We start from the raw sequence: 27,500 nt of genomic DNA, 5'->3' as shown, positions 1-27,500 counted from the left end.
TGATTGGGGCTGTAGATGGCGTTGATGTAGGTGATTGGTATAGAGGTTCTGTGTAGTAGTCGAGACGAACAGTTGTACAGTGGGTGTCCTCCCGCAATGAGTCTTCGGACTCCTTGGAGGTGTCACGAATAATAATAATAATAATAATAATTCCAACACAATGCAACAAAAACCAGGGCCTAATTCTACACCAAGTTTGGTCAGTATTGATAAAAAATATACCTAAGTCAGACCTCGGGCAGTGTGAACGTGAAAAACAGAACGTGACAACATTGAGTATTGTTCAAACTTAGCATGCACAGATTCTGCATTCGGATTTTTTAATTTAAAGAACAGTTAGATGGCCATAACATCATAGGATGGACTATTTTGAGTAATTTCTCATTTCTTTTGTTTAAACTTTTAGTTACCTTTAACCCCTGAAGATGTAAGTCAAACGACATACGAAATTTGTCGGGTTTGTTTATTTTTATTTATCTTAATAAATATGTGGTCGCAATACCGGAATCTTCCTTTTGAACTGCCAAACCACAGAAACCTCACCTACAAATAGTAAATTATTTTTGAGAACAGGTGCTTAATCATCGTATCTTTTGTTTGCAAAGAAATCGGTGCTAACCATAGTGTGCTTCTTCATCACACTGACATAACATGGCTCTCCAAGGAATGTATGCTTAGCAGGGTTTTTGAAATGCACAAGGAGATTATTCAGTTTCTTACTAACCAGAATTGTAATTTAGTTCAAGACTTTGAAAGAAGAGATGCAGTAATTCGATTGGCCTACTTAGCAGATATTTTCACTCACCTAAATGAATTAAATATATCAATGCAAGGGTATGGTAAGAATAATAACATTTAGTGAAAAATTATTTGCTTTTATTGAAAAACTAAAAATTTGGATACGTTGAGTTGAAAATAGTAATTTTGCAAACTTTCCCTTGCTTGATGAAATTGTTCTGGAAAATGAAAAAATCACAATTTTACCTGAAATTGTAATACATTTGCAACAATTGATTCTTTTCATGGATATTGGCAAAGAGCAGAGGTGGATACTGGATCCATTTCTTTTTTATCTTAATTCTATGAACGATGGTAATTTAATAAATGATGATCATATTGAAATGCGAGCCAGTGCACGTATTCAAATGGAATATGAAAAATTAGATTTAGAACAATTCTGGTGTACTCAGTTAGAACCATTTCCACTACTGGCAAAGGCAGTATTCCAGACACTTCTACCATTTGCTACCACCTGTCTTTGCGAAATGGGATTTTCATCACTTTTGCAATAAAAACAAAAACCCGAAATTGCTTACATGCAAGTGATGATATGTGCGTAGCCCTTTCGAAAAAGGAACCTCGCTTTCAAAATATTATTATGAAAAAGAAACAACAAATTAGTCACTAAAAACTGATATGTTATTTTGATTTTATGTTGATACATATATGTATTTTTCAGTAAATTGTTTTGCAATAAATTTTCTCTTTAACAAATAAATTTTATTTTCTAACAAATGAAAAACACATTTTTCAAGGGGGTACAAGAATGTAAATTGAAGTTCACTGGGGTGTGGGCCAGTAAAAAGGTTAAGAACCACTGCTCTATGAACTCTAACATCTAAAGAGAACTTTGATGTCTTTTCATTTAAGTCAATTTAATGTTGCAAAATGTAAGGTTATGCACTTCGGGTTGAAAAGGTTGCATATGGTACCTAGGCCATTACTCTTTAATTTGTGTATCAGTGACATAGGGAAAGATTTAAGAGAGGATATTCAGTTGTTTGCTTATGATGCAAACCCAGGGAGAGCAATAGTTGATGTAGGTGATGTAGATATCCTACGGGATGATTTAAATAAATTGGCATCATGGGCAAAGGATAACGATTGTCAATTTAATGTTGCAAAATGTAAGCTTATGCACTTCAGGTTGAAAAGGTTTCATATGGTATATATCATATTGATGGTATTGGTTTGAGGAAATTGATTAGACTAGGGACTTGGGGATAATGGTGGACAAAAGTTAAAGTTGAGAGGACATATTGCAAGAGTTGGTAAAATAGCTCAACAAATTACTTGGATGTTGAAAAATATGCTAACAAGTACAGATAAGGCAGTTATTATTCCTCTTTACAAGGCTATGATTAAGTCCAGTGTCATGCTGTGGGTAGGAGGCGCCCTTGTGCAAAACATTTTTTAGCACCCCCATAAAATATGTTTCCATGAAAAAATTTTGCGAAAAATTTTACTTTGTTAAAAGTACAAAACAGTTTATGCGCATACATAAAAATAAATTTTATTTAACAGTAGTAGAACATTGTAATCACTGAAATTCATTAATTAGGAATTTTTAATAATAAAAGTTTTCAAAAATGTTTATTCGTTAATATATAAATACAACAGAATATATATATATATATATATATATAAACAGAAATTACTTTTATTTTAATATAAAAAGAAATATTACATAACAAACGATAATTTGAAGATATGCTTTTAACTATATAACAATTAGGATAAATGTAGATTTATTTTACATATTTATCCGTCTTGCTTTAGCCGCCACAAAATTTTTAATAATATCTTTAATGTCTAATGAATCCATAATATTATTTTCAATTGATATAATTGATAAATCCGTTAGATAGACACCCTTTAGACATTGTTGACTGCAAATAATTTTTTATTAGTTTCAGTTTTGAAAAACTTCTTTCCCTGATGCTACGGATATTGATAATGTTAAATAAATACGCATCACAATCACAGTATTTAGAAACGTGGCGGTTAATTTCGTATATATAATTTAAAACATCCTGAGGAGCCAACTCTTCTGCAAAGTTTTTAATTCCTCAAATAAAGTCATACCATCAGTTTTGCGATCGTCGGAACTTGATTGTCGCTCAGTTTTAAGTGCAAATCTTTACAATGTTTCATTAAATCTTCATTGCTCCAATCTTTTAATTTGCTAATGTCTCTTATAACTTTAAAGTTCTTGCTATGTTGTTTTAAGAGTATGAATCTTTCTGTGACTGAAGTTATTGTCATGTCTAAAATCACGAAGAATAAATTTATTTTAAAATTTTGTTTAGAATCATGCATTGTCTCATCTGATGCTTCGTAACCAAACATTTTTGTTTTTGTTCTTTTGCGAATGTCTGGAAAAATAGGATCAATATTAAGATCGTTTGCTGCTTCTTTTGCAGTTCTAATAATATTTTCAAAATATTTGTCTGTTTGGCAAGTATTTAATTCTTGTATAACATAATCAGGATTTTCTGTAATTTTTCCTATATCAAATGTCGGATTCTGCATTATTCTGCTTGCAACATTTACGAGACTTAAGATTTCGTACCAAACGTGAACAGAGCAAATAAATTTAAACGACTAAATCTTTGAAATTAAGTTGTCTGCCTGAACTCTAGAATCTTTAGTTTCATCTTCCGTAATTATTATTATTATTATTATTATTATTACGGGTATCTCCATGGAGTCAGTAGACTCATCGCGGGAGACCCAAACTAGCAAAACAATATCTGTCATATCTCTTCTTGAATTCATTTACAGATGAAGAGCTCACAACAAAGTCAGGCAATGAATTCCACTCATTCACCACCCTCCAGGCAAAAAACCTTGTTCTGACACCTTTGTTAACCACACTCTTCTTTAATTTCCAGAGATGACCTCTTGTTCTTCCATCACTATCACACAGCTGAAACATTTCCCCTGCATCAATCCTATAAAAACCTTTTAGTAATTTGAATGTTTCTATCATATCCCCTCTTCTTCGCCTATCAGCCAATCTCTGCAATCCACAAGCTCTCAATCTATCAATGTAGGGAGCATTTTTTATATCACTCACCAACTTGGTCACTCTTCTCTGAACCCTCTCCACAGCCTCCTCATCTCCAAGGAATCCAGGTGACCAGACCTGAGCACAGTAATCCAAATGTGGAAGTATCAATGCTTTATAAAGGGGAATAATAATCTCTTTATCTCTGGATGTCAGTGTGTTCCTCAACAACCAAGTAATCCTATGTGCAATCTTGGACACCTTAGCAATGTGTCCTCTGAACTTCATCTCCTTATCTACCAATACCCCTAAGTCCCTAGCCTCATCAATCTCTTGGAGTACCTTTCCATCTATGTAGTACACAGCTGGTAATCTTTTAATCCCAAAATGCAAGACTTTACACTTTTCCACATTGAACTGACATCCATTTTCTTTTGCCCATTTTACCAGCTTATTTAAATCCTCCTGCAAACTTTCAACATCAGCTTGATTTTTTATTGCACTACACAACTTTGCATCATCAGCAAACAACTGAATATCTCCCTTTAAGCCGTTTCCTATATCATTTATATACAAATTAAACAACATTATAATATTAAAAAGAGCCTGGTAAATTTCCTTGATATTATTTTTAAGTGGATTTATTGCTTCTACTCTGCTTTCCCACCTAGTAGCAGAAAGTGGTTTCAAATTTAAAACATGAATATGTTTTTTTTAATATAGCCCAACGCTTCACAGATATTGAAAAATAATTATATAATTCATTTATTACCCCCACAAAAATTACAGTTTCACAGGATATCTTAGCTGCATCATTTCTAAAAAAATAAAAAAAGGATTTTTTTGTGCAGTCCATTTTGTTTGCCTCATATATTTGAACCATTATCATAAGCTTGGCCGCATAAATCCGAAATGTTAATATTCAATAATTATAAATAATTTTTTATAAATTGAAATAGTCCTTGCATAGTGGTATCTTGTACAGATTGAAAACCCAAAAAATATTCACGAATTTCTGCTATATTTCTATCTTTATTTTGATTAACAAATCTAATAACAATAGATAATTGTTCTGTGTGGCTTATATCCAGAGTAGTGTCAAGAATTAATGAATAATATTTCGCCTCTTTAACCATTTCTAAAATTTTTTGTTTTATAGCTTCAGAAATTATACGGATGATTTTATTTTGTATTTTATCACCTAAATAATGAGCAATGTTCCTTTTTTGTGATGTTTGGATGTGATGCAAGTGTTCTGCCATTATCGAATCAAATTTAGCGACAGTTTCTACTAACTTTAAAAAATTGCCTTTATCATTTTCAAGAAGTTTTTATGAACAACCTCTAAAAGCTATACACTGTCTCAATAAATATTGTATTATGTAGATTAACTGTTCTATAACAGATTACCAATATTTTTTCTCAGTTTCGTATAATCTTTGTTGTATGCAATCAATAATGCATTTTAAAATCAATGACATTTTAAGCTCGCTGTATTTTGAACAGTTTTTAATGTGTGCAGAACTAGTCTCGTGTATTTTTAGTATATGACTCAAATGTTGCCAGTCGTTACAACTGTATTCGTTAGTAAGTTGGGAATTTTGACTACCAAATATTTTGCAATAATAACAGAAAACCGAATTTCGTGATTCTGAATAAACTAAATAACTTCATAAAAGTTTTTCTCCATTTGCTAAAGTTCGATAATAGTATGAATCGGAAAACTTGCAGCTAGATTCATCTTTGGGAAATTCTTTATTAACTACTTGCGTGGGCAATGCTCAACTAAACAATCTCTAACTTTGGTAGTTATATGATTTGGCCAAGTACCTGGATCATTAACATTAAAATTTAAAGTAAAATTTGAAGTTTCGTGTTTTGCTGAATTGGAATCCAATATTTCTTCTGCTTCAACTTCTGTAGACAGTCCAGTCAGGTCAGTTTCATTTTTGCATGTAACATTTGCCCCTTCATAGTTATATTATGTCCTCTCTTCCTGTAGCAGAGCTACACAGAGTACTTGCTTTGTCAGAACTTTCTGTTCTTCGTTTTTTATGTGGTCCTGAAGTTAAAAATTTATTCAGCTATCCTGCCAATTTATGTTACAGTTGTACTCTTTGCAATTGTCTTTTCCTGTTTTGTGCACCAGATAACTCCTTTGGCTTTTTTTCCGACATCTAGGATTTAACACACTAAGTTAGACTTTAAAATAAGAAGAGCGTTAAAAGTTGTCCATCTAAATAAATAATAATTTCTGAAGTTTTCCCTTAAACTTATTTATTAACCCCATAACCGACTATTATTTTTAAGGTGAATGGCCCAAAACTGACTTTTTTTTTACTACAGAATTTGATTTTTCAGATGTTGTGAATAATAAATATGCTTACATTTTAGGTATTTTTTTTTTTTTTAATGAAAATGTAGATATATTAGGCACTGATTGATTTCTCAGTGATATATTATTATTATTATTATTATTATTATTATTCAGGCCTCCAAGGAGTCAAAAGACTCATCGAGGGAGGTCCTTCCTAAGACATAAAGTCTGTCAAGACTCATCGAGGGGAGATCCCCCCCCCCCCCCCCCCGAGAAACACAAAGTCTATCATACCACTCTTTAAACTCACTGACCGTTCTCGCTCCCACCACTCCATCAGGCAATGCATTCCACGGCTCAACCACCCTCCACACAAAGAAACCACTCCTTACCCTCTTGCTCACAGTTTCCTTTCGTAACTTCCAGGGGTGGCCTCTTGTCATCACTCCTTCCCACTGTTCAACAAAGCGAAAGAACTCCCCAGTGTCAACCCTGTAACCACCTCTCAACAGTTTAAAAGTCTCAATCATATCACCTCTCCTTCTATCCACCAAACTCTGCAGTCCACATTCACTCAGCCGATCCTCATAACTATTCTTGTACAGTCCTGAAACCATCTTTGTATCCTTTCAACAGTCAATTTATCCCCTTCAAATCCTGGGGACCAAATCTGAGAACAATAGTCCAAGTGTGGTCTGATCAGAGACTTATACAACGGAATGATAACCCTCTTATCTCTGCAGGTCAGTGTCCTTCTCATAATAGCAGCAATCCTCTGTGTTACCTTCACCACCTTTGCAATATGTCCCCTAAACTTCAGGTTTCTATCAATCATCAACCCCAGATCTCTTGTCTCCCCTACTTCCTCCAGTATAACTCCTCCCATAGAGTATGCATCATCCCATTGATGTTTCCCAAACCTCAAGACCTTACATTTTGCTGTATTAAACTGACACCCCCATTCATTTTCCCATCTATCTAGCTTATTTAAATCCTCTTGCAGGGCTACCACATCTGCACTATTACTAATAATCCCTCCCAGCTTCGCATCATCCGCAAACAACTGAATATCCCCCTGCAATCCACTGGCTATGTTATTGATATAAAGGTTAAACAATATAGGTCCTAGTACTGAGCCCTGTGGGACCCCACTTGTAACCCTCTGCCTCCTGGAAACTGCTCCACCATACACAACTCTCTGATACCTATCAGACAGCCAATCCTGAATCCAGTTGACCAATCTGACATCCAGACCCATGTGCTGCAACTTAAATATCAGCTTATCATGTGGCACCCTGTCAAATGCCTTCGCCAAGTCTAAGAAAATTGCAGTATATGCCTTTCCCTCATCTAATGTTCTTGAAACTTTATTATAAAAGGCTAGCATATTGCTAAAACAAGAGCGTCCTTTCACAAATCCATGTGGATTCTCACAGATAACATTACCCTCATCTGCCCAATGCTGTATACAGTCCCTTTTGTTTAATATTTTTTACATTCTGGTAATTGTTTAATAATTAAGAAATTTCTAGAATATTAAAATTATTTATTAAAGAAATTAGTAAAAGGAACCCAACCCCAATGTCTTCCTACCAGAACAAGAACAAATATATAAATAAATCTCTTCTTGAAAATTATTTATTTTCTAAACGTCTACCTAACATAAGATAAAAATCTTTTGTTTTCAAAATAAGATAATTAACTAAAATGAAACAATTTAACTGATTTTCAAACTTAGCAAAAATATAATAGATGTACTTACTTTACATGAATAGTCATCCAAATTCACAAAAATAAAACAAAAGGCAACTGCACAGTAACACTGTAATGCACAAAATGAAATGATGCAAAAATACACCAAAAAAGTATCAAGAAAGGGCCAATTGTAGTATGTGTAATCAAATCTAGATCATCTAAAGAGTTTTATAGCTTATAAATAACCTACGTTTATTAATTTAAGTCGGGCCGCGTCAGCCTGATACATATATATGGGATTTTTAGCTATAGTTCATCAGCTGATTAATATGTTTATAATTTATAAACTATTATCTTTAAAATTTTATTTGTCTATCAGAAATCCAAAAATAAGTACACAATTAAAATCAAAGTCAAAAATTGTCCAAAGTCACTTAAACACAGAATACACAATACACTCAATATGTTTCACATTCAAAATTGAAATGACGCTGAAAAAAATGTTAGAGGTGCATATTACGCTATTTCATCTATCCAAATTCGACGTGGAATTTAAGAAAACGAACAGTGTAATATACGCCTATGTTTCAGACTAAATATTTGGATAGATCGGTGTTTCTGAAACTTCAGATATCCGTGTACCCTTTCTTTAATTTTCATTATTACCAAGTACCTTATCAAAATAATAATAATAATAATAATAAATAAAAATAAATTTCATTGCAAATGTCTGTTTTATTTGAATTTAGATGTACATCTAAACAAAAAAAAAATGATTTATTTTTAATCGAACAAATTTTATAAAGATACTATACGTTTTTACTTAATATAAATAATTTATCATCAATGAGAGAAGTGAAATTGCTTATTTCTATATCTGCTATATTACTCTCTTTTGTGCATTTTATAAATCCAGTCTTTAACCAATGATCCATACTTAAGAATTTGAAAGCTAAAAAAATCGTGGCGCAAGATATATACGGTTATTTTCAGAAACTAAAGTTTTCAGAAAAAAAAAACTGAAAATGGGTATGACTTACCAAGAAGCTTCTATTTTCCATCACTTCTTCTGTTCCTCGAGAGCAGTTTCCTTGGCAACATCAAAGTTATCTACCCAAATAGAGTCATCTTCTTTCCCATTATATCAAGCGAAACTTACCAGTAATTTAACACTTGAGATACGTAATGAACAATCCTTTACAAATTACTCTAATGAGAAGTGAAAGATGTGCACAATTATAGGCCAGTAGCTATTAAGAAGTGCATATGATCGGTTTAGTATTAAAAGATCGTGCGACTCAAACAAAAAGCAAGCTGACAATTGAATGGAAATGCTAATTCTCTTAAACTGATTTCCATAATATCTGAAATACATTTACTATATATTTCTTAGTTTTAACACATTAATGACGGGGTAGTGTCAAGCAAAACCATATGTTGCACCGGCAACATGTGGTTTTGCTTGAGTCTATACAGCAGTTTCTGTTGGGGGGGGAGATGTGATTCATTAGTTAGTGTTTATATTCCCAGTTGTCTCTAATTGCACTATTTTTTGAGAAATATATTACACAGTCAGCAAATGTTTGTGAACCTTATTCAGTGACATGATAAAACTAATTGTTTTTCATGTTTCTGCAGTATAGTTGCTGTTGTGGAGGGCGTATTGTTTACCGCAAGGAGCGAGTTCTCAATGTGAGAGCGATAATGACTCACAATTTGAGTAAGAGAATTCATGCATAGTATTATTTAATATATGTATATATATAGACTATAAAAGATTATGAAATTCACATCATATGATACTTTATCGGTTGTTTCCTTAAGTATCTAATAAGTGGGTTCTAAAATGTTTAGTTTTAGTATGTATGACTATAATTTTTGTATTAATAAAATATAATAAGCACATATTTAACTGTCAATGGGAAATGCCGCCTTTTTTATTTGGTAAACTAAACGATATATTTTTGTAAAATATCTTGTTGCCGTAATACGGCTGAACGAGCACCCTTTATTAAGCAGCACCGTAAGGCAGGATGCCTCTATGCTACACCCTGTCGACGTTACTGGACAAAGCACAGCGTAAGAATGAACTCACGGTCTGTCTTAAACTAACAATTTCCACTAAAAATATAATAAACAATCGTGAATATTTATACAATTTTCACTGAGTCGATGCTTACTCTGTGAAATAAAATCTGTGGTAATAATGATAACGTTTCACTTCAAACAAATTATAATAAAACTGGTAATGTATTAAGTTAAAAATGTTAGATTATTAAGAATTCGTAATAATTTGACTGATTTAAAATTTCATTTTTATTGCATTAACTATAATTTGTAATTGTGTAATTTATATAGTACGATATAATTCAAGAATAAGAAATTTTTTTTTTTTTTTTTTTTTTTTTTCCTGTGGTGAAGTGGTGCCCCTCACTTCAAGCGCCCTTGTGCAGTGCACAATCTGCACAACTGTATAGCATGGTCCTGATTAAGTCACATCTTGACTACTGCGCACAGATTTGATCACCTGGGTTTCTTGGGGGACTAGAAGGTGGGTGAAAAGATTCAGAGATAAGTGACCAAGATGGTGACTGGTCTGTGGAACACTCCCTATGATGATAGGTTGAATTTTTGTGGGCTACAAAGTTTAGTTGATAGCTGGAAAATAGGGGACATGATAGAAACTTTTAAGATATTAAAGGGGCTTTTATAAAATTGATGCAAGTTTAATTTTTCGATATATGACAGAGAACTAGGGGCCTGTCTGTGGAAGTTGTAAGAGTCTGGTTAGTACGGGTGTGTGACCAGATTTTTTGCATGGAGAGTGCCGAGTGAGTGGAATGGATTGCCAGAATTGGTTGTGAGTTCCCTGATGGTGAATGGATTGAAGGAGAGGTATTTTAGGATTTGTGTGTATGATTGATTTTGATCTCCTGCAAAGAGGCTCCAGACTCCACGGAGATGCTGTAAATAATAATAATAATTTGTTTCAGACTTCTATGTTGTTTGATTTAGGTGTTGTTTCTTTTTTTGATACTATTGTCTAGTATGGGGATCTTGTAATGAAAGAAATTTTGTAGCTTGGTTGATTATTATTTTTTTCTTTTATATATAGCCATCTTGGTTTAAATTGAATTATTTCCAATACCATATAATGATCAGAGTTTAGTTCAAAGCTTCGATATACTGTTATATCTAGGATTAACTCAACTAAGTTAAAATTTGCAATAATATAGTCAATAACTGATTTGCATCCTCTGGCTGACCAGGTATATTTATGTATTTCTTAATTTTCAAATACTGAGTTCATTATTATTATTATTATTAAACAAGACCTCATGGAGTCAAAGACTCATCTAGGAGGTCCTTTTATCTCACACACATCTCATCATACCGGGTCTTAAACACATTCAAACTCCTTGCAGACACCACACTCTCAGGCAAGGCATTCCAATCATTCACAACTCTGCACGAAAAAAACCTGCCTCTCACTCCCCTACTCACACCCTCTTTATACAGTTTCCAGGCATGACCTCTGGTTCTCCCCTGATCTCCCACTATTCTCTGTAGAACTTCTCCACCATTGATCCTATAACAACCCCTTACCAACTTGTAGGTCTCTATCATATCTCCCCTCTTCCTTCTCTCCACTAGACTCTGCAAATTACATCTTTTCAATCTTTCCTCATACTCGACATTCCAGAGGTCAGAAACTACCTTAGTCAGTCGCCTTTGGACCCTTTCCAACATCTCTTCATCATTCTGAAAACCAGGTGACCAAATCTGGACACAATAGTCCATGTGTGGCCTAATCAAAGCCTTATACAATGGAACAAGAATCTCCCTACTTCTACACGTCAGTGTCCTCCTCATCATTCCCAGAAGTCTTTGTGTTGTCTTCACAATTTTGGCGATGTGTCCCCTAAATTTTAGATCCTTATCCACTATCACTCCCAGATCTCTTATTTCCTCTACTTCCAACAATATATTCTTACCAAGCATAAATTCTGCATCCCATCTTTGTTTTCCAAATTTTAAAACCTTACATTTTGCAACATTGAACTCACATCCCCATTTGCTTGCCCAATCACTCAATTTATTCAAGTCTTCTTGCAAGACCACAACATCTTCACTACTCTTTATGGTTCGTCCCAACTTTGCATCATCTGCAAACAACTGAATATCTCCATCCAAATCTTTGCCAATATCATTAATATACAAGTTAAATAGTAATGGCCCTAAAACAGATCCCTGAGGCACTCCACCAGTGACTTTCCTTTTCCTGGATATTGCACCCCCATACACAACTTGTTGATACCTATCAGATAGCCAGTCTCCAATCCAATGCACTAATCTAATATCCAACCCCATCTGCTCTAGTTTGACTGTCAACTTATCATGAGGTACTCTATCAAAAGCTTTTGCAAAATCCAAATATATTACTGTGTATCCTTCTCCTCTGTCCAAGGAAGCAGTCACTTTATTGTAATAAGTAAGTAGATTACTAAAACACGACCTCCCTTTAGCAAATACATGCTGTCCATCAAAGATTATACCATTGTTGTCAACCCAACTCTGGATCCTAGTTCTCACAAGCTTCTCCAACAACTTAACCACAAAACCTGACACACAGATAGGCCTATAGTTTGATGCTTGAGTTCGATCACCTCCTTTATGAAGTGGCACAATCTTGCCCTCCTTCCACTCTTTAGGGATTTGACCAAGTGCAAGACTCGTATTAAAAAAATATGTCAAGGCAGGTATCAACTCTCTGGCACATTCCTTCAGAATATGCTGTGATATATTATCAAGTCCCACAGCCTTATTTACATCTAGTTTACTCAACTCCCCAAACACCTCTTCCTCACTTACAGTCAGTCTCTCCTCCCCATCATCAACTGCTCTTAATCTCTCCATGAAGTCACATTCACAAGATTGAAAGATCTTTATGAACTGTTCATTAAGTATCTCCACCACACATTCTGCAACAGCTGTCTTTATACCATTTCCTCCAATCAATGTCATCCTTCCATAATCATTCTTTCTTTTGCTGGCTACATATCGAAAGAACTCCCTAGGATTCTTTTTAGCTTCATTAGCTAACTGCTGTTCATACCTCTCTTTAGCTACTCTCACCAACCAAGTCACTCTCCTTGCCTGGTCTTTGTAGAACTCATGAAATTGGTTACTTCCACTTCTCTTATGCTGCCTCCACAATGCCCTTTTTCTCTGTATTGCATGCTTAATCTCTTTATTCATCCATCTCACACCTAACTTATTTAACCTTCTCACCCGTGGTATACATTTAGACATTGCATCCACTAAATATTTTTTGAAAATCCCCCAAGCTGCATTGATCTCTTTTCCAGCTAACTCCTCATTCCATGCTACACCTGTAAGCTGTCTCCTGAGCTCTTCATAATCACCCCCCTTCTAGTTCCACATATACCCTTTTTTCACAGGGGTCCTTGCACTGCTGGCAACCACCCAAGTAATCACCTCATGGTCACTTTCACCAATTGGTGGATGATTTGATACCTCATTGATAATTACATCCTCCGATGAATATCATCCTCCGATTATTCTCATATCTCATATAAAAAGGACCTCCCAGATGAGTCTTTGACTCCATGAGGTCTTGGGGGTGGTAATAATAATAATATAATTTTGAATGACAAAATATCGTAGTTTGTGTCCATTTTGAATATATATATATATATATATTCATATATGATTTTAAAAATATATATATTTATATTATATATATATATAGCTGTGCCAAATTTCCCTAGTTTGTTTTGTATTTCCTGTTTCCAATTTTGGCATTTAAATCTCCTGCTAGTAGTAAATAGTCTGTTTTATTTGCTTTATGATTTTCTGTAATTCTTTATAAAAGGTGTTACTATCTTCTTTGTCCACTCTTCTGATGCATATTCTCAAATTGTTGTTATATGACTTCTTGATGTTTTGAGTAATTTCTATTAGTCTTTCAGTCCAGTAGCAATTATATACAATATTGTTCATCATAGATTTATGCATCATTATACCTGCCTTTTTCTCTTTCTTTTTTTTACTCTGCTAAAGATTTGTATATAATTATTTGTTTCTTTGGTACCTTTTTGCTTTTTTTTTGTTTCTGTTACTTCACATATCTTGAACAACTAATCCAAGCCAACATGAAGTTCGTTTTCTTTGTATGCAATGCTTGATTCCAAGTTGCAGTTTTTATTATATGTTTCTTCTTATTCCACTTTCATTTGCCTTTTCCTGAATCATTGTCATTTCCCTGATAGTCCATCCGGCTTTTCTTTGGCTGAGACTTGAGTATATCAAATATCCCCAGGACAGGTTACTATCCTTTCACTGGGTGAGTCCAGTGTTAAGTTTGTTACATAATTTGACCAAGCCTCTAGACATTCAGCTCTAATAGCATTTGTTTTGTTAGGGTGTTAAGGATATACTGCTCTAGGTCCCCAGTGCCTAGTTTGTACTTTTAGAACAGGGTGGTCAACAGGTTGGAAAAACTATATATTGCACTTCACTATCCCTTCACCCCCCCAAAAAAGTGAAGATAAACTATATATTTTTGAAAAGCTTTTAATGACATGTGAGATAGTAGAGATTATTAGATTTATTCACAAGAATAAAGAATAACAATTTTTAAATTACAGGTAACCCTCGTACAACATGGTACTTATACAATGTGGTTTCGATATAACGCGGTCTACAAATTTTTATTAAATTTAACAAAGATAAAATTTGATTTTTAAATTGCAGGGTGAAAAATATATGAAAAGATAAAGGATTGCTACAATTTGATTATGGAAAACTCAGAAGGCAGCTTGCAGCAATATCATGAAATGATGAATAGCATGGGAAAGAAATCAATGCTGTTTGTTTGGTCCCTACTTAGGAATTATTTGTCAGAGGCAGTTATGGAATGTATTCATTCCAGAGATTAGGAGATTAAATAAGATAGGTGTAAAATGGATGACCGAAGAGGTGAAGCATACAATCTTGGGAAAAAAAAAAAAAAAAAGTGGAGATATGAGTAATCAATTACACGAGGAGTACTTTGTACTCATGTAATTGATTGAAAAGAGCAAGGAAGCTAAGTGTAACAAAAGTGCAGTTACCTGCCTTATAGTTCCACATATAACTTTTTCTCATAAAAGTCCTGATATGGCTGACCACCACCCAAGTGATCACTTCATGGACACTTCATTTACAACAATATCTTCTGATGAGATAATCAAATCCAAGACCTTGATCCACATGTGACTTCTGTTACGTACAGCTTAAGGCAGTTATCCCTGAAAAACTCAGGAAATTTACTCTCTCTGATTCCTGATGCCATCTCTTCATTCCAGTTTATACTACCATAATTGAATTTGCACATAATGATCCCTCTTTTCTTATTAGCCAGACCAATTTTTTTTAACTTGTCTAATATAAACCAATTTGTCTAATATAATTTAGCATTTTGAGAACTTTTCTTTGGATACATTTGTCATATGCCTTTTTCCAAATATAGAAACCTCTAAAAATATATCTGCAATATCCTCTAGTCCAATACTTTCCTTTCACATTGTGCCAGTTTTAGTTTGAGCAGCTATTTAAAGGCAGTGTTGAAGTTTTGAATTACTTCTACACTACCCAAACTTAAATAAGAATAACTGTCTATCGAAGGAGTCTCATCCTCATAAATGGCAATGACAAACAAATTTGCTCCCCCTTTTAAAAATAATGCTGCATCATCCAATTATTTAAATTTTATTAATTTTTGTATTTCAAATAATTTTAATTTTAGCTTTAATTCTAATCTAATTTGATTTTCTAACTATCTCTATGATGGCATTCTGGTATATGGTTCAGCTCTATAAATAGCATTAAAATTTTTGTACTAGCTTCATCTTGTGATTATGCTGATGCATGATGATGGCCTTTTAATTTTTGGTTGAAATATTTGCAATACAGGTAATTCTCGTATAACATGAATGTTAGCTTCCACAGAAATGGCATGTTATATAAATCGCGTTATGCGAGACTCAGATCAAGAAACACAGAAAAAGTAGGGTTATGTTCCGAAATCTTTTTTCTTTTAATTATATAAACAACAATGACATATCCAACAAATATTTTTATTTAATTCAGGTAATTCATGTAAGTTAAGAAAACATATAAATTATGAAACAAAATGCATAGTATAAACTTATAAAAATACAAATTGTACGTAAACTTTATTGCACATAACACATAAATGTTTTAGGCAAAATAAAATAAAGTGCATATTTTAATCATCATTACTGTCTTCAAAATGAACATTTGTAGATATTCTTTATTTATGAGTGGCTGGACATCATCATCACTTGAAATCTCTTGGACATCATTTGAATAATTCTCATTGCATAGTTTAGTTATCAAGAAGTCAGTAAAAAGACCTTGCTTACCACTATGCTGCAATTTTTTTATTAAATTTAACAAAGATAAAATTTGATTTTTAAATTGCAGGGTGAAAAATATATGAAAAGATAAAGGATTGCTACAATTTGATTATGGAAAACTCAGAAGGCAGCTTGCAGCAATATCATGAAATGATAAATAGCATGGGAAAGAAATCAATGCTGTTTGTTTGGTCTCTACTTAGGAATTATTTGTCAGAGGCAGTTATGGAATGTATTCATTCCAGAGATTAGGAGATTAAATAAGGTAGGTGTAAAATGGATGACCGAAGAGGTGAAGCATACAATCTTGGAAAAAAAAAAAAAAAAGTGGAGATATGAGTAATCAATTACACGAGGAGTACTTTGTACTCATGTAATTGATTGAAAAGAGCAAGGAAGCTAAGTGTAACAAAAGTGCAGTATGAGCAGCAGTTAGCAAATTATTATTATTATTATTATTATTCAGGTCTCCATGGAGTCAAAAGACTCATCGTTGGAGGTCCTTCCTAAGAAACACAAAGTCTATCATACCACTCCTTGAACTCATTGACCGTTCTCGCTCTCACCACTCCATCAGGCAATGCATTCCATGGTTCAACCACCCTCCATGCAGAGAAACCACTCCTCACCCTCTTGCTCACAGTTTCCTTTCATAACTTCCAGGGATGGCCTCTTGTCATCACTCCTTCCCGCTGTTTAACCAAGCGAAAGATGCTAAAAGAAATCCTAGGGAGTTTTTCAGTATTTTGCCAGTAAAGGAAGAATGATTATGGAAGGATGACGTTGGTCATTGATAATAGGAGAATGATAAACACTGAGGAGGATACAGTAGAAATGTTAAATGAGTAGTTCATTAAAGTATTCCCTCCTTGTGATTGTAAGATAGTGTGCATAACTTGAGAGCAGTGGGAATTGGGGAGGAACCACTAAGGGTGAGTGAGCAGGAGGATGAATTGAGTAAACATGATGTGAAGGCCATGGGACTTGATGGCATATCACTACGTGTCTTGAGGGAATGTTCCAGGGAGTTAACAACTGTTTTAACATATGGTTTTAACTTGAGTCTTAGATAAGCTCAGGTCCCAAAGTAATGGAAAGATGGCAGAATTGTTCTGCTTCATGAGATAGGCGATAAGACTAAGGCTTCAAGTCTAGTTGTCGTCAAGGTGTTGGAGAAGCTAGTGAGGACAAGGATTCAGAACTGGGTTGACAGCACCAGCACTCTTTAATGGACAGCATAGATTTGCTAAAGAAAGATCGTGTTTTAACAATCTGCTTACAAATAAGTAAGCAGATTACAAAGTGATGAATACATTGGATAAGGGGATGCATATACAGTAGTATATTTAGATTTTGCAAAGTCTTTCAGTAGATTTCCACATTACAAATTAGTAGTTAAATTGGAACAGATAGGATTGAATAGTAGATTAGTCTGTTGGATTGGAGATTGGCTGTCTGATAGGCATCAGCAGGTTGTGTATCCCAGATACAAAAGGGGAGTGATATCCCAGAAGAGAAAAGTCACTATTGATGTAAGGGTCTGTTTTGGGGCAACTGATGTTTAATTTGTATGTAAATGACAATGGAAAACACTTAAATGTTGATATACAGTTGTTTGCAGATGATGCAAAGGTGGGGAGATTTATGAGAAGTAGAACAAATGCAGCTTTGCAAGACGACATAAATAAAATGCCAGTTTAATGCTGCAAAGTGTAAGTGTTTAAAATTTGAAGCAAAGATGGGATGCAGAGTATAGGATTGGTGGCGATATTTTGGAAAAGGTGGAGGAGATTAAGAACTTGGGGATTGTGGTGGATAGGGACTTGGAATTTTTTGGACATTTTATTAAAATTGTGAGGACAACACAGCAGATTATAGGAATGATGTGGAGAACACTGACATGTAGAAGTAAGGATGTTTTGATTCCATTGTACAAGACTTTGATCAGGCTTCATATGGATTACTGTGCACAAATTTGGTCGCCAGGTTTTCAAATGGATGATTAAATGTTGGAGAGGATCCAGAGAATCCTCTATATGTCTATTAGTTGAGCATTGTTAAGACATAATTTCAAATGTGTACATCTCACTTTTCAACTCCTGGGGTGTCCTCCTGTTTTGCCTAATGTGTATTATTCAGTACAATTCTATTCTCCAGCTGCTATGTAGTGGGCAGCATATAAATATGACTGCAATTCCTTGAAGAATTTTTGTCTAACTGTTCCATTGGATGGAGCATAAACATTTATAAACCCTATTACACATCCACATTATTTCCAGTCTGTTGTCAACATTCACCCTTCTACACCTTATGAATATTACAGAACGACCCAAAGAAGGGGGCAAGAATAAGCACTACTCCAACCCTGTTAAATTTTCCAAAGCTCCGATAAGAATGAAGTGGATATCTATCTGTTAACGTTTTTATATCTTTATATCTGTAGAAGCATGTTTCTTGGAGAAACACAAACCTAATATTATGGCATAGCATAAGTTTCCATATAGCTTCTTATTTAATTTACCTGTGGGATCTTCCTTTCTGCATTGATTCATTTAATAAGGCAATGCAGAAAGGAGATGATATGATTAGTGAAATGTCACTGATCATTTTTAACTTCTAGATTTTGGCTGAACCTGATGAGATCTTTGATTTGTGAAGGAGTAGTTGTTAGCCTGCTTCTTGTAAATTGTTTTCCATTATTTCAATTTTATTATTATTATTATTATTATTAAACAAGACCTCATGGAGTCAAAGACTCATCTAGGAGGTCCTTTTATCTCACACACATCTCATCATACCGTGTCTTAAACTCATTCAATCTCCTTGCAGACACCACACTCTCAGGCAAGGCATTCCAATCACTCACAACTCTGCACGAAAAAAACCTGCCTCTCACTCCCTTACTCACACCCTCTTTATACAGTTTCCAGGGATGACCTCTGGTTCTCCCCTGATCTCCCACTATTCTCTGTAGAACTTCTCCACCATTGATCCTATAACAACCCCTTACCAACTTGTAGGTCTCTATCATATCTCCCCTCTTCCTTCTCTCCACCAGACTCTGCAAATTACATCTTTTCAATCTTTCCTCATACTCAACATTCCAGAGGTCAGAAACTACCTTAGTCAGTCGCCTTTGGACCCTTTCCAGCATCTCTTCATCCTTCTGAATACACAGTGACCAAATCTGGGCACAATAGTCCATGTGTGGCCTAATCAAAGCCTTATACAATGGAACAAGTATCTCCCTACTTCTACACGTCAGTGTCCTCCGCATCATTCCCAGAAGTCTTTGTGTTGTCTTCACAATTTTGGTGATGTGTCCCTTAAATTTCAGATCCTTATCCACTATCACCCCCAGATCTCTTATTTCCTCTACTTCCAACAATATATTCTCACCAAGCATAAATTCTGCATCCCATCTTTGTTTTCCAAATTTTAAAACCTTACATTTTCAACATTGAACTCACATCCCCATTTGCTTGCCCAATCACTCAATTTATTCAAGTCTTCTTGCAAGGCCACAACATCTTCACTACTCTTTATGGTTCGTCCCAACTTTGCATCATCTGCAAACAACTGAATATCTCCATCCAAATCTTTGCCAATATCATTAATATACAAGTTAAATCCTAATGGCCCTAAAACAGATCCCTGAGGCACTCCACTAGTGACTTTCCTTTTCCTGGATATTGCACAACTTGTTGATATCTATCAGATAGCCAGTCTCCAATCCAATGCACTAATCTAATATCCAACCCCATCTGCTCTAGTTTGACTGTCAACTTATCATGAGGTACTCTATCAAAAGCTTTTGCGAAATCCAAGTATATTACTGTGTATCCTTCTCCTCTGTCCAAGGAAGCAGTCACTTTATTGTAATAAGTAAGTAGATTATTAAAACATGACCTCCCTTTAGCAAATCCATGCAGTCCATCAAAGATTATACCATTGTTGTCAACCCAACTCTGATTCCTAGTTTTCACATGCTTCTCCAACAACTTAACCACAATACCTGACACACAGATAGGCCTATAGTTTGATGCTTGAGTTCGATCACCTCCTTTATGAAGTGGCACAATCTTGCCCTCCTTCCACTCTTTAGGGACTTGACCAAGTGCAAGACTCGTATTAAAAAAATATGTCAAGGCAGGTGTCAACTCTCTGGCACATTCCTCCAGAATATGCGGTGATATATTATTAAGTCCGACAGCCTTATTTACATCTAGTTTACTCAACTCCCCAAACCTCTTGCTCACTTACAGTCAGTCTCTCCTCCCCATCATCAACTGCTCTTAATCTCTCCATGAAGTCACACACAAGATGAAAGATCGTTATGAACTGCTCATTAAGTATCTCCACCACACATTCTGCAACAGCTGTCTTTATACCATTTCCTCCAATCAGTGTCATCCTTCCATAATCATTCTTTCTTTTGCTGGCTACATATCGAAAAAACTCCCTAGGATTCTTTTTAGCTTCATTAGCTGACTGCTGTTCATACCTCTCTTTAGCTACTGTCACCAACCAAGTCATCCTCCTTGCCTGGTCTTTGTAGACCTCATGAAATTGGTTACTTCCACTTCTCTTATGCTGCCTCCACAATGCCCTTTTTCTCTGTATTGCATGCTTAATCTCTTTATTCATCCATCTCACACCTACCTTATTTAACCTTCTCACCCGTGCTATACATTTAGACATTGCATCCACTAAATATTTTTTGAAAATCCCCCAAGCTGCATTGATCTCTTTTCCAGCTAACTCCTCATTCCATGCTACACCTGCAAGCTGTCTCCTGAGCTCTTCATAATCAGCCCCCTTGTAGTTCCACATATACCCTTTTTTCACAGGGGTCCTTGCACTGCTGGCAACCACCCAAGTAATCACCTCATGGTCACTTTCATGCCTGTCATTCTTGATTTGGAAGCTAGTTATTTTCTTTTCTTGTATGAGGTGTGACAATTTAATTCCTCGAATACATCTGTAAAAAACTTACGTTCGGAACTATACATTATTGGCTACTGTCACCTTCTAAGTGGTCCCCTTGTGAATTTATACACTGTTTTAGATGGTGTTCCCTTTGGAAACAGGCTTGGAATTCTTTTCCGGAATACTCTTGAGTTCCTTTATCACATTATGATGGATATCAGTGATGTCAGAAAATCTTCATCCTTTTAGCACAGTCTTTAATTTTGGAAACAGCCAGAAATCACAGGGAGCTAAGTCGGGTGAATAAACAGGATGACCTAATTCGGTAATCGATTTTTTGACCAGAAACTCTCTCATGATGAGTGCACTATATCTTGGCGCATTGTCGTGATGGATGATTCACTTGTCAGGCCACAATTCAAGTCTTTTTCTCCAAACAGAATCTTGTAATCTTTTCAGCATCTCTAAATAGCATTGTTGGTTGACCGTTTGTCCCTGTTCAATTAATAAATGTCCACACGGTTAGTCTAGTGGCTATGTGCTTCGCAACCATATGCCTGGGGAAGGACTGTCCTAGGTTCAATTCCTGGCAATGACTTAAGGAGCTTAAAGATCTTTCTCAGCCGTAGCCAAGTTAGCCAGTCTTGGGTGTGGACAGCAGGGGTTTTTCATCCTGCAAGCAGGCAAACCAGCCCCCATGAACACACACGGATACAGTCAGGAATACTTAAGGCAATCCCTTCAGCCATAGGTCTGAGTTATCAGCTATGCCGATCCCGAGCCCGGATAAAAATCGGGAGGATTGAGGTGGTGCGGTACTTCCCCATAAAAAGGGGCTCACGGCCGTTGAATCACCATACGAAATGAATGAATGAATAAATGAATGAATGAATTCATAGTGGACTATCCCCTTGCGATCAAAGAAACACACCAGCATGGTCTTGATTGTGAACCTGATGTGTGCTTTTTTTTTGGATGTGGCGAACTCGGGTTTTCCACTGCATTCTCTGGTGTTTTGTTTTGGGATTGTACTGGAAGCGCCAGGTTTCATCAATTACCCGCAATTACACTCAGAAACATGCTTATTTGCAGAAAGAGTAGTCGCAACTTGAAGCTGCCACTGCTTCTGTTCATCCATCAAGATCCAAGGCACGAACTTCGCAGAAATCTTTCGCATACCCAATTCTTCAGTTAAAATTCCCCTGACTATTTTTTGATTCATTTGCAATTCATCAGCTATTAATTGCACACTTAATTGTCTGTCAGATCATACCAATCTCGCACTCTGTTCACATTTGCATCTGTTATTTTTGTTTTTTGCTGTCCACTTCTGGGTTCATTGTCACATCTTCCCACCCACCTTTGAATCTCTTATGCCACTCAAAGACACTTGACTTTTTCAGAGCATCCACACCATATGCTACTTTCAACAGCTCCAACGTTTCAGTAGCAGTTTTGCTAATTTTCACAACCTCCACACGGTTAGCCTAGTGGCAGTGTATTTCACAACCATATGCCTTGGGAAGGAGTGTCCTAGGTTCGATTCCCATCAGAGACGTGAGGAGCTGAAGGATCTTCCTCAGCCATAGCCAAGTTAGCTGGTCTTGGGCATGGACAGTAGGATTTTTTCCCCAGTTTATCCTTGGGTTTTTCATCCCGCAAAGCAGGCAAACCAGCCTTGAGAACTCAACGCTACAGGACATAGAATACACTGGGGCATAGGGCTGACCTCCTTATTCTGTGAATGGTTCAGGTCCGAAGATTAATAAACCCTCGACACTGCAAGGTAAAAGAGGGTAAAAGGAAAATGAGATGAGAGAGATTTGAGCTCCAAATTTTGATCACTCATTTTTATGCCAAAGTTTACATGCAGATCTCTATTGTTTTTGCAATAGCCAACTAGCAAATGGCTCTGTTGGTTTGAAGTTTACACATGCATTAGTTAAAACATCTACAAAGATGATTACTCATGTGACTCCAAATAAATCATCTCACGGGCGACACTACACGGCTGTTCCTGGAATTAAATTGTCACACCTCGTTGATGATAATTGTACTGAGAAAACTTTATTCTTTTTCTTTAATTGTATCTCTTGCTTTACCTTTATTAGCAAGAGATGGTTCCTCATATTTCCATAAATTCTTCTGAGCCTGAGGAGTTTTCATTTGATGATCCACAACCTTCTCCATCTTTTCATTTTTTATCATTTCTTCTTCTTCTTTTAGATTTAGTTCCTTTTTTAGTATGCATTTTAATATTTTTTGTTTATCCTCATTTTTTTTATTAATTTGTCATTTCTTTTTGATGATCTTGTCTGCTTATTAAGTTCTTTCAGATGTCTTACTTGCTTTTCTGTTTCTTCTCTGGTTTCTCCTTGTATAACAGTTTCATTTGTTTGCATTTCATCTTTTATCTGTTCAGTTATTATACTAGATGCACTATTGGTAATTTCAACTAATGTTATTCTATCCTGACCCAGAAGAGATACCAAATTTGAAGTAATGCAAAAGTCATTATCTATTTATAAGTAGTTAAAATGGTGTCACACCTTATTATCAAAATACTCTGGATTAGAATTAGAGGTTGAAAGTTCATTCACTTGGTTATACTATAAATTAAAAACACCAAGAAATTATTCTTGATGTATAATGCTAAACATTATGGAATGCTAAGGCCATTGATGTGAAGTCATTAGCCTCTATATCCAAGTGGCCCAGTTGTGAAGATATACTTCATGCACAAACATTGTTGGCTTAAACTTAGAGAAAGGATTAAACCAAGAATACATTTCTTGGCATATTTAATCTGATTTACTGAGATGTTGTTGTTGTTGTTGTGTAGACTTTTTCTAAGTACATTCTTTGCTTCAACTTCTTTGAAAGAAGTTAGATGGATATATTGTTTAATTTACGTTAAATTGATTGTTCTATAAATGGATTTGATATTTTTGAATATAAATATTTTAACATTTATATCTTATTTATATAAATTGTATTTATTTGTAATACCTCATTTTTTTAAATAAGGTATTAAGTAAGTGTGATTAGATATGACAAAAAATGCATCTCAATAAAAAGTATGGTTCTGATATATTTTCTATATTTTATGTTATTTCTAATATAAAATTTGATATTCCTTTTGCCACATCAGTGGATTCTATTCAGGCTTCTGCACCTCGACCACGTTCTCCACACATGAATAATGAAGAGCCAATAGAATTGTCTCATTATCCCAGTGCCCAAAAACCTAAACCTAACGAAGTTCCAAGAATTGAACGTGATGACTTCCCTGCACCACCTTTTCCATACAGTGATCCAGGTAAGTAATTGGTTATAGTTTCATTTATATTGGATATACTGGAAGTATCTATTAATTATACAGCTATTGTAGTCTGTAAATTAAGACGTAAAACTTATTTGGTTGGGCTCCTAAGAGTCAAGGTAATGATCATCTGGGAGTCAATCTCCCTGTAACCTTTAAGGAATGCAGAGAAATGATTGGCGCTTCTGATGTCTAATTCTTACCTTCACATGGTACACTCAGTTGGTAGGTATACCAACTGAGTGTATACCAAATGAGCAAGAATGTGCTGACAGTTTTTGACTTAGCACTGACCAAATTGTTTTCTGTATTAGCTTAAACCAAAACTAAAGAATGGTACAACATGATGAAATTTGTAGCATTTTCTGGTAACAAGACTCCAGTCTGTTTTCATTGAACCAGAGCAAACAGTGAAAAGTAAGCTACTAGAACAAACTCAACATTAACAGAAGATAGGGTACCATGAATATCATTATAATGGTCATTAAAACAATAAAAAAATGGAAAATGTTCTGGTGAAGACCTAATTCATATAGAATTAATTAAATGGGGAGGAAACAACATAATTCACCATGTCACAAAATTACTAAATATATGCCTAGAAGAGAGAAAGATATCAGAAAACTGGGAAAATGCTTCTCTGATACTGTTATTTAAAAAAAAGAGACAAAGAAGAAGTAAAGAACTATAGACCAGTTAGTATTCTCTCTAATCTGTACAAAATTATCACAAAAGTAATGACAAACAGGTTACCTTCTTCTAGACTCAAATCAACCAGTGGAACAAGCAGGATTCTGTAAAGGCTTTAACACAATTGATCATATTCATGCAGTAAAACAAATAATAGAAAAAGCAGAAGAAACCAATTGCCTCTGTTTAGCTTCTGTTGATTATGAAAAAGCATTTGATTCCATCAAAACTAATGCAATAATCAGAGCACTCCAGAATCAGGGAGTTCCTGGAGAATATATGGACCTCATCCAGGAAATATACCATGCTGCAACAGCAGCAATCCAACTTCACATGAGCAGCAATAAATAGCAATTGAAAACGGTGTCCGACAAGGAGACTCTCTATCACCCAAAATCTTTACGGCAGTCCTTCAAGAAATATTTAACAATATAAACTGGACAAACCTTGGTATGAAAATTAATAACAGAAACTTAACACACTAAGATATGCAGATGATATCATCATTTTTGAAAACACTCCGGAAGACCTTAATATAATGATAGAAGACCTATATCATGAAAGCAGAAAAGTTGGCCTAAAAATAAACAGAGAAAAAAACTAAAATTATGTTTAATCGTTTTGTAAAACCAAAAAACATAATAATAGAAAACAATTTCTTGGAACGAGTCTCTTCATATATATATTTAGGTCATCTCATTGATCTAAACTGTGGACTCCCAAAGGAAATAAACAGAAGAGTTCAACTTGTCTGGAGTGCAATCAGAAAATTGAAAAGCATTTTTCAAAACAATCATGTCCCATTCTGTTTAAAAAGAAAGACATTTAACCATGTGTATACCTCCAGTCATCACATATGGTTGAAACTTGGTCTCTAACAAATGCACTGACAAATAAACTAGCAACAACTTAAAGAAAAGTGAAGAGGCTGATGCTAGGCATCACATTAAAAGATAAGAAGCCAGACTCGTATCACTGACATCATTCTTCACCACAAGCGACTAAAATGGATGTGGGCTGGATATCTATCCAGAAGAGAAGATGAGCGATGGACCACCATACTAACAAACTGGATTCCAAAAGAAGGAAAACGAGGCCGAGGATGTCTTAAAAGGTGAAGTTATGAATTGTCAAATTTTGTTGGGAAAAATTGGTCAACCATTGAAGAGAGAAAGGTGGAAGGAACTGGAGGAGGCCTCCGTCCAGCAGTGGACAGAAAATGGCTGAAAAGAAGAAGAAGTATATGAAACATGAAGTGATGGTAGAGAGTGTCATGAGTCGTGTTTTCTGTTATTGTTTGGAGATGAACAGATGAAAAATTGAAGTTAGATGTGCGCAGCAATCTAATCAATGATTTCCAGATATTTGGTTTTTGTTGAGTGAGCATTGTCTACTTTCAACATAAGAATTGCCAACAGAAAAGAAGTAGAACTGACAGAAGTACTAGAGAATGATGCAAATAGTGCAAATGAACAATGATGCTCATTTGCACCAGTCATTCCACAGAAGGTTCTGCCAAATATAAAGTGGAAATTTTTGAGTTATCAGTTAAGATAACATAAAGAAAAATGAAAAGCTGGTCCTTGTTGGAAAATTTTAACAACGTGTAGGAAAGGAGAAGAAATATATTTTGAAAATTTGGAGAAAAAAAAAAGCAAAGTTAGTAATGCTAGTTCTCATTAATAAATTGACAAATTTGTTAATATGGACAAATTCACATGGAGAGAAAACACAAGAAATGAGACTTAGTGATTGCGTTATTGCAGATGGTGATATTCTTACACTGGTTTCAGGATACAAGAGTGTATGGAATTGAAATGGGAAGTGATGACCATTTGAATGGTCATTGCTTCTTCATTCATCATCATTTATTCTGATCAGTTTTGATCAGAATAAAATTGAATATCATTTTGAAAAGAAAAGTATGTAAGAAAGTTTTAAAAGGAAACAAAGTTGAACAGCTTTCTGAAATGAACTGTAGACTCAAGAAGTGTACAAATGTGATTGCAAAAAAGAAAATGAATGATCTTGAAAACAAGAACTAAATCTTGAAGTCTCAGAAGCAAATGCTTCTGAAAATATTGATTGATTCAGTCATAGAGGCATGTGGTGAGGTTGTTAGCAATGATAGAAAAATCTGAACATTATGACAGACTCAATAAGCTAAAGCGTCAGTCCTGGGAAAAGAAGAAAGCATATGAAAACCTCCTAGTGAGCAGGTCAACAGGAACCCTAAAAAATACAATGAAAAATTTAGATATTTACATTTTACAATTTAGAAAAACAATGATATTTAGTGGAATGTTGCTACAG

At 35.0% G+C, this 27,500-nt stretch overlaps 1 protein-coding gene across 2 annotated transcripts in view; it reads left to right on the top strand.

The window, feature by feature from the left end:
- LOC150106272 (actin-binding LIM protein 2-like) overlaps positions 1-27,500 on the top strand; it is a 614,582-nt gene that overhangs the window by 357,402 nt on the left and 229,680 nt on the right. For both annotated transcript variants that reach the window (XM_090392297.1, XM_090392298.1), the window contains exon 12: positions 24,327-24,494. In XM_090392297.1, coding sequence (XP_090248423.1) covers positions 24,327-24,494 — 168 coding nt within the window. The remainder of the gene's footprint in view (positions 1-24,326; positions 24,495-27,500) is intronic.

Source organism: Typopeltis vanoorti, chromosome 5, assembly GCF_054136105.1.
Source record: "Typopeltis vanoorti isolate ZY-2024b chromosome 5, IOZ_Tvanoo_1.0, whole genome shotgun sequence".
NCBI classification, from domain to species: Eukaryota; Metazoa; Arthropoda; class Arachnida; order Uropygi; family Thelyphonidae; genus Typopeltis; species Typopeltis vanoorti.
The sequence above is the reverse complement of the archived record's forward strand: the minus strand, read 5'-3'. Positions and strand labels throughout refer to the sequence as shown.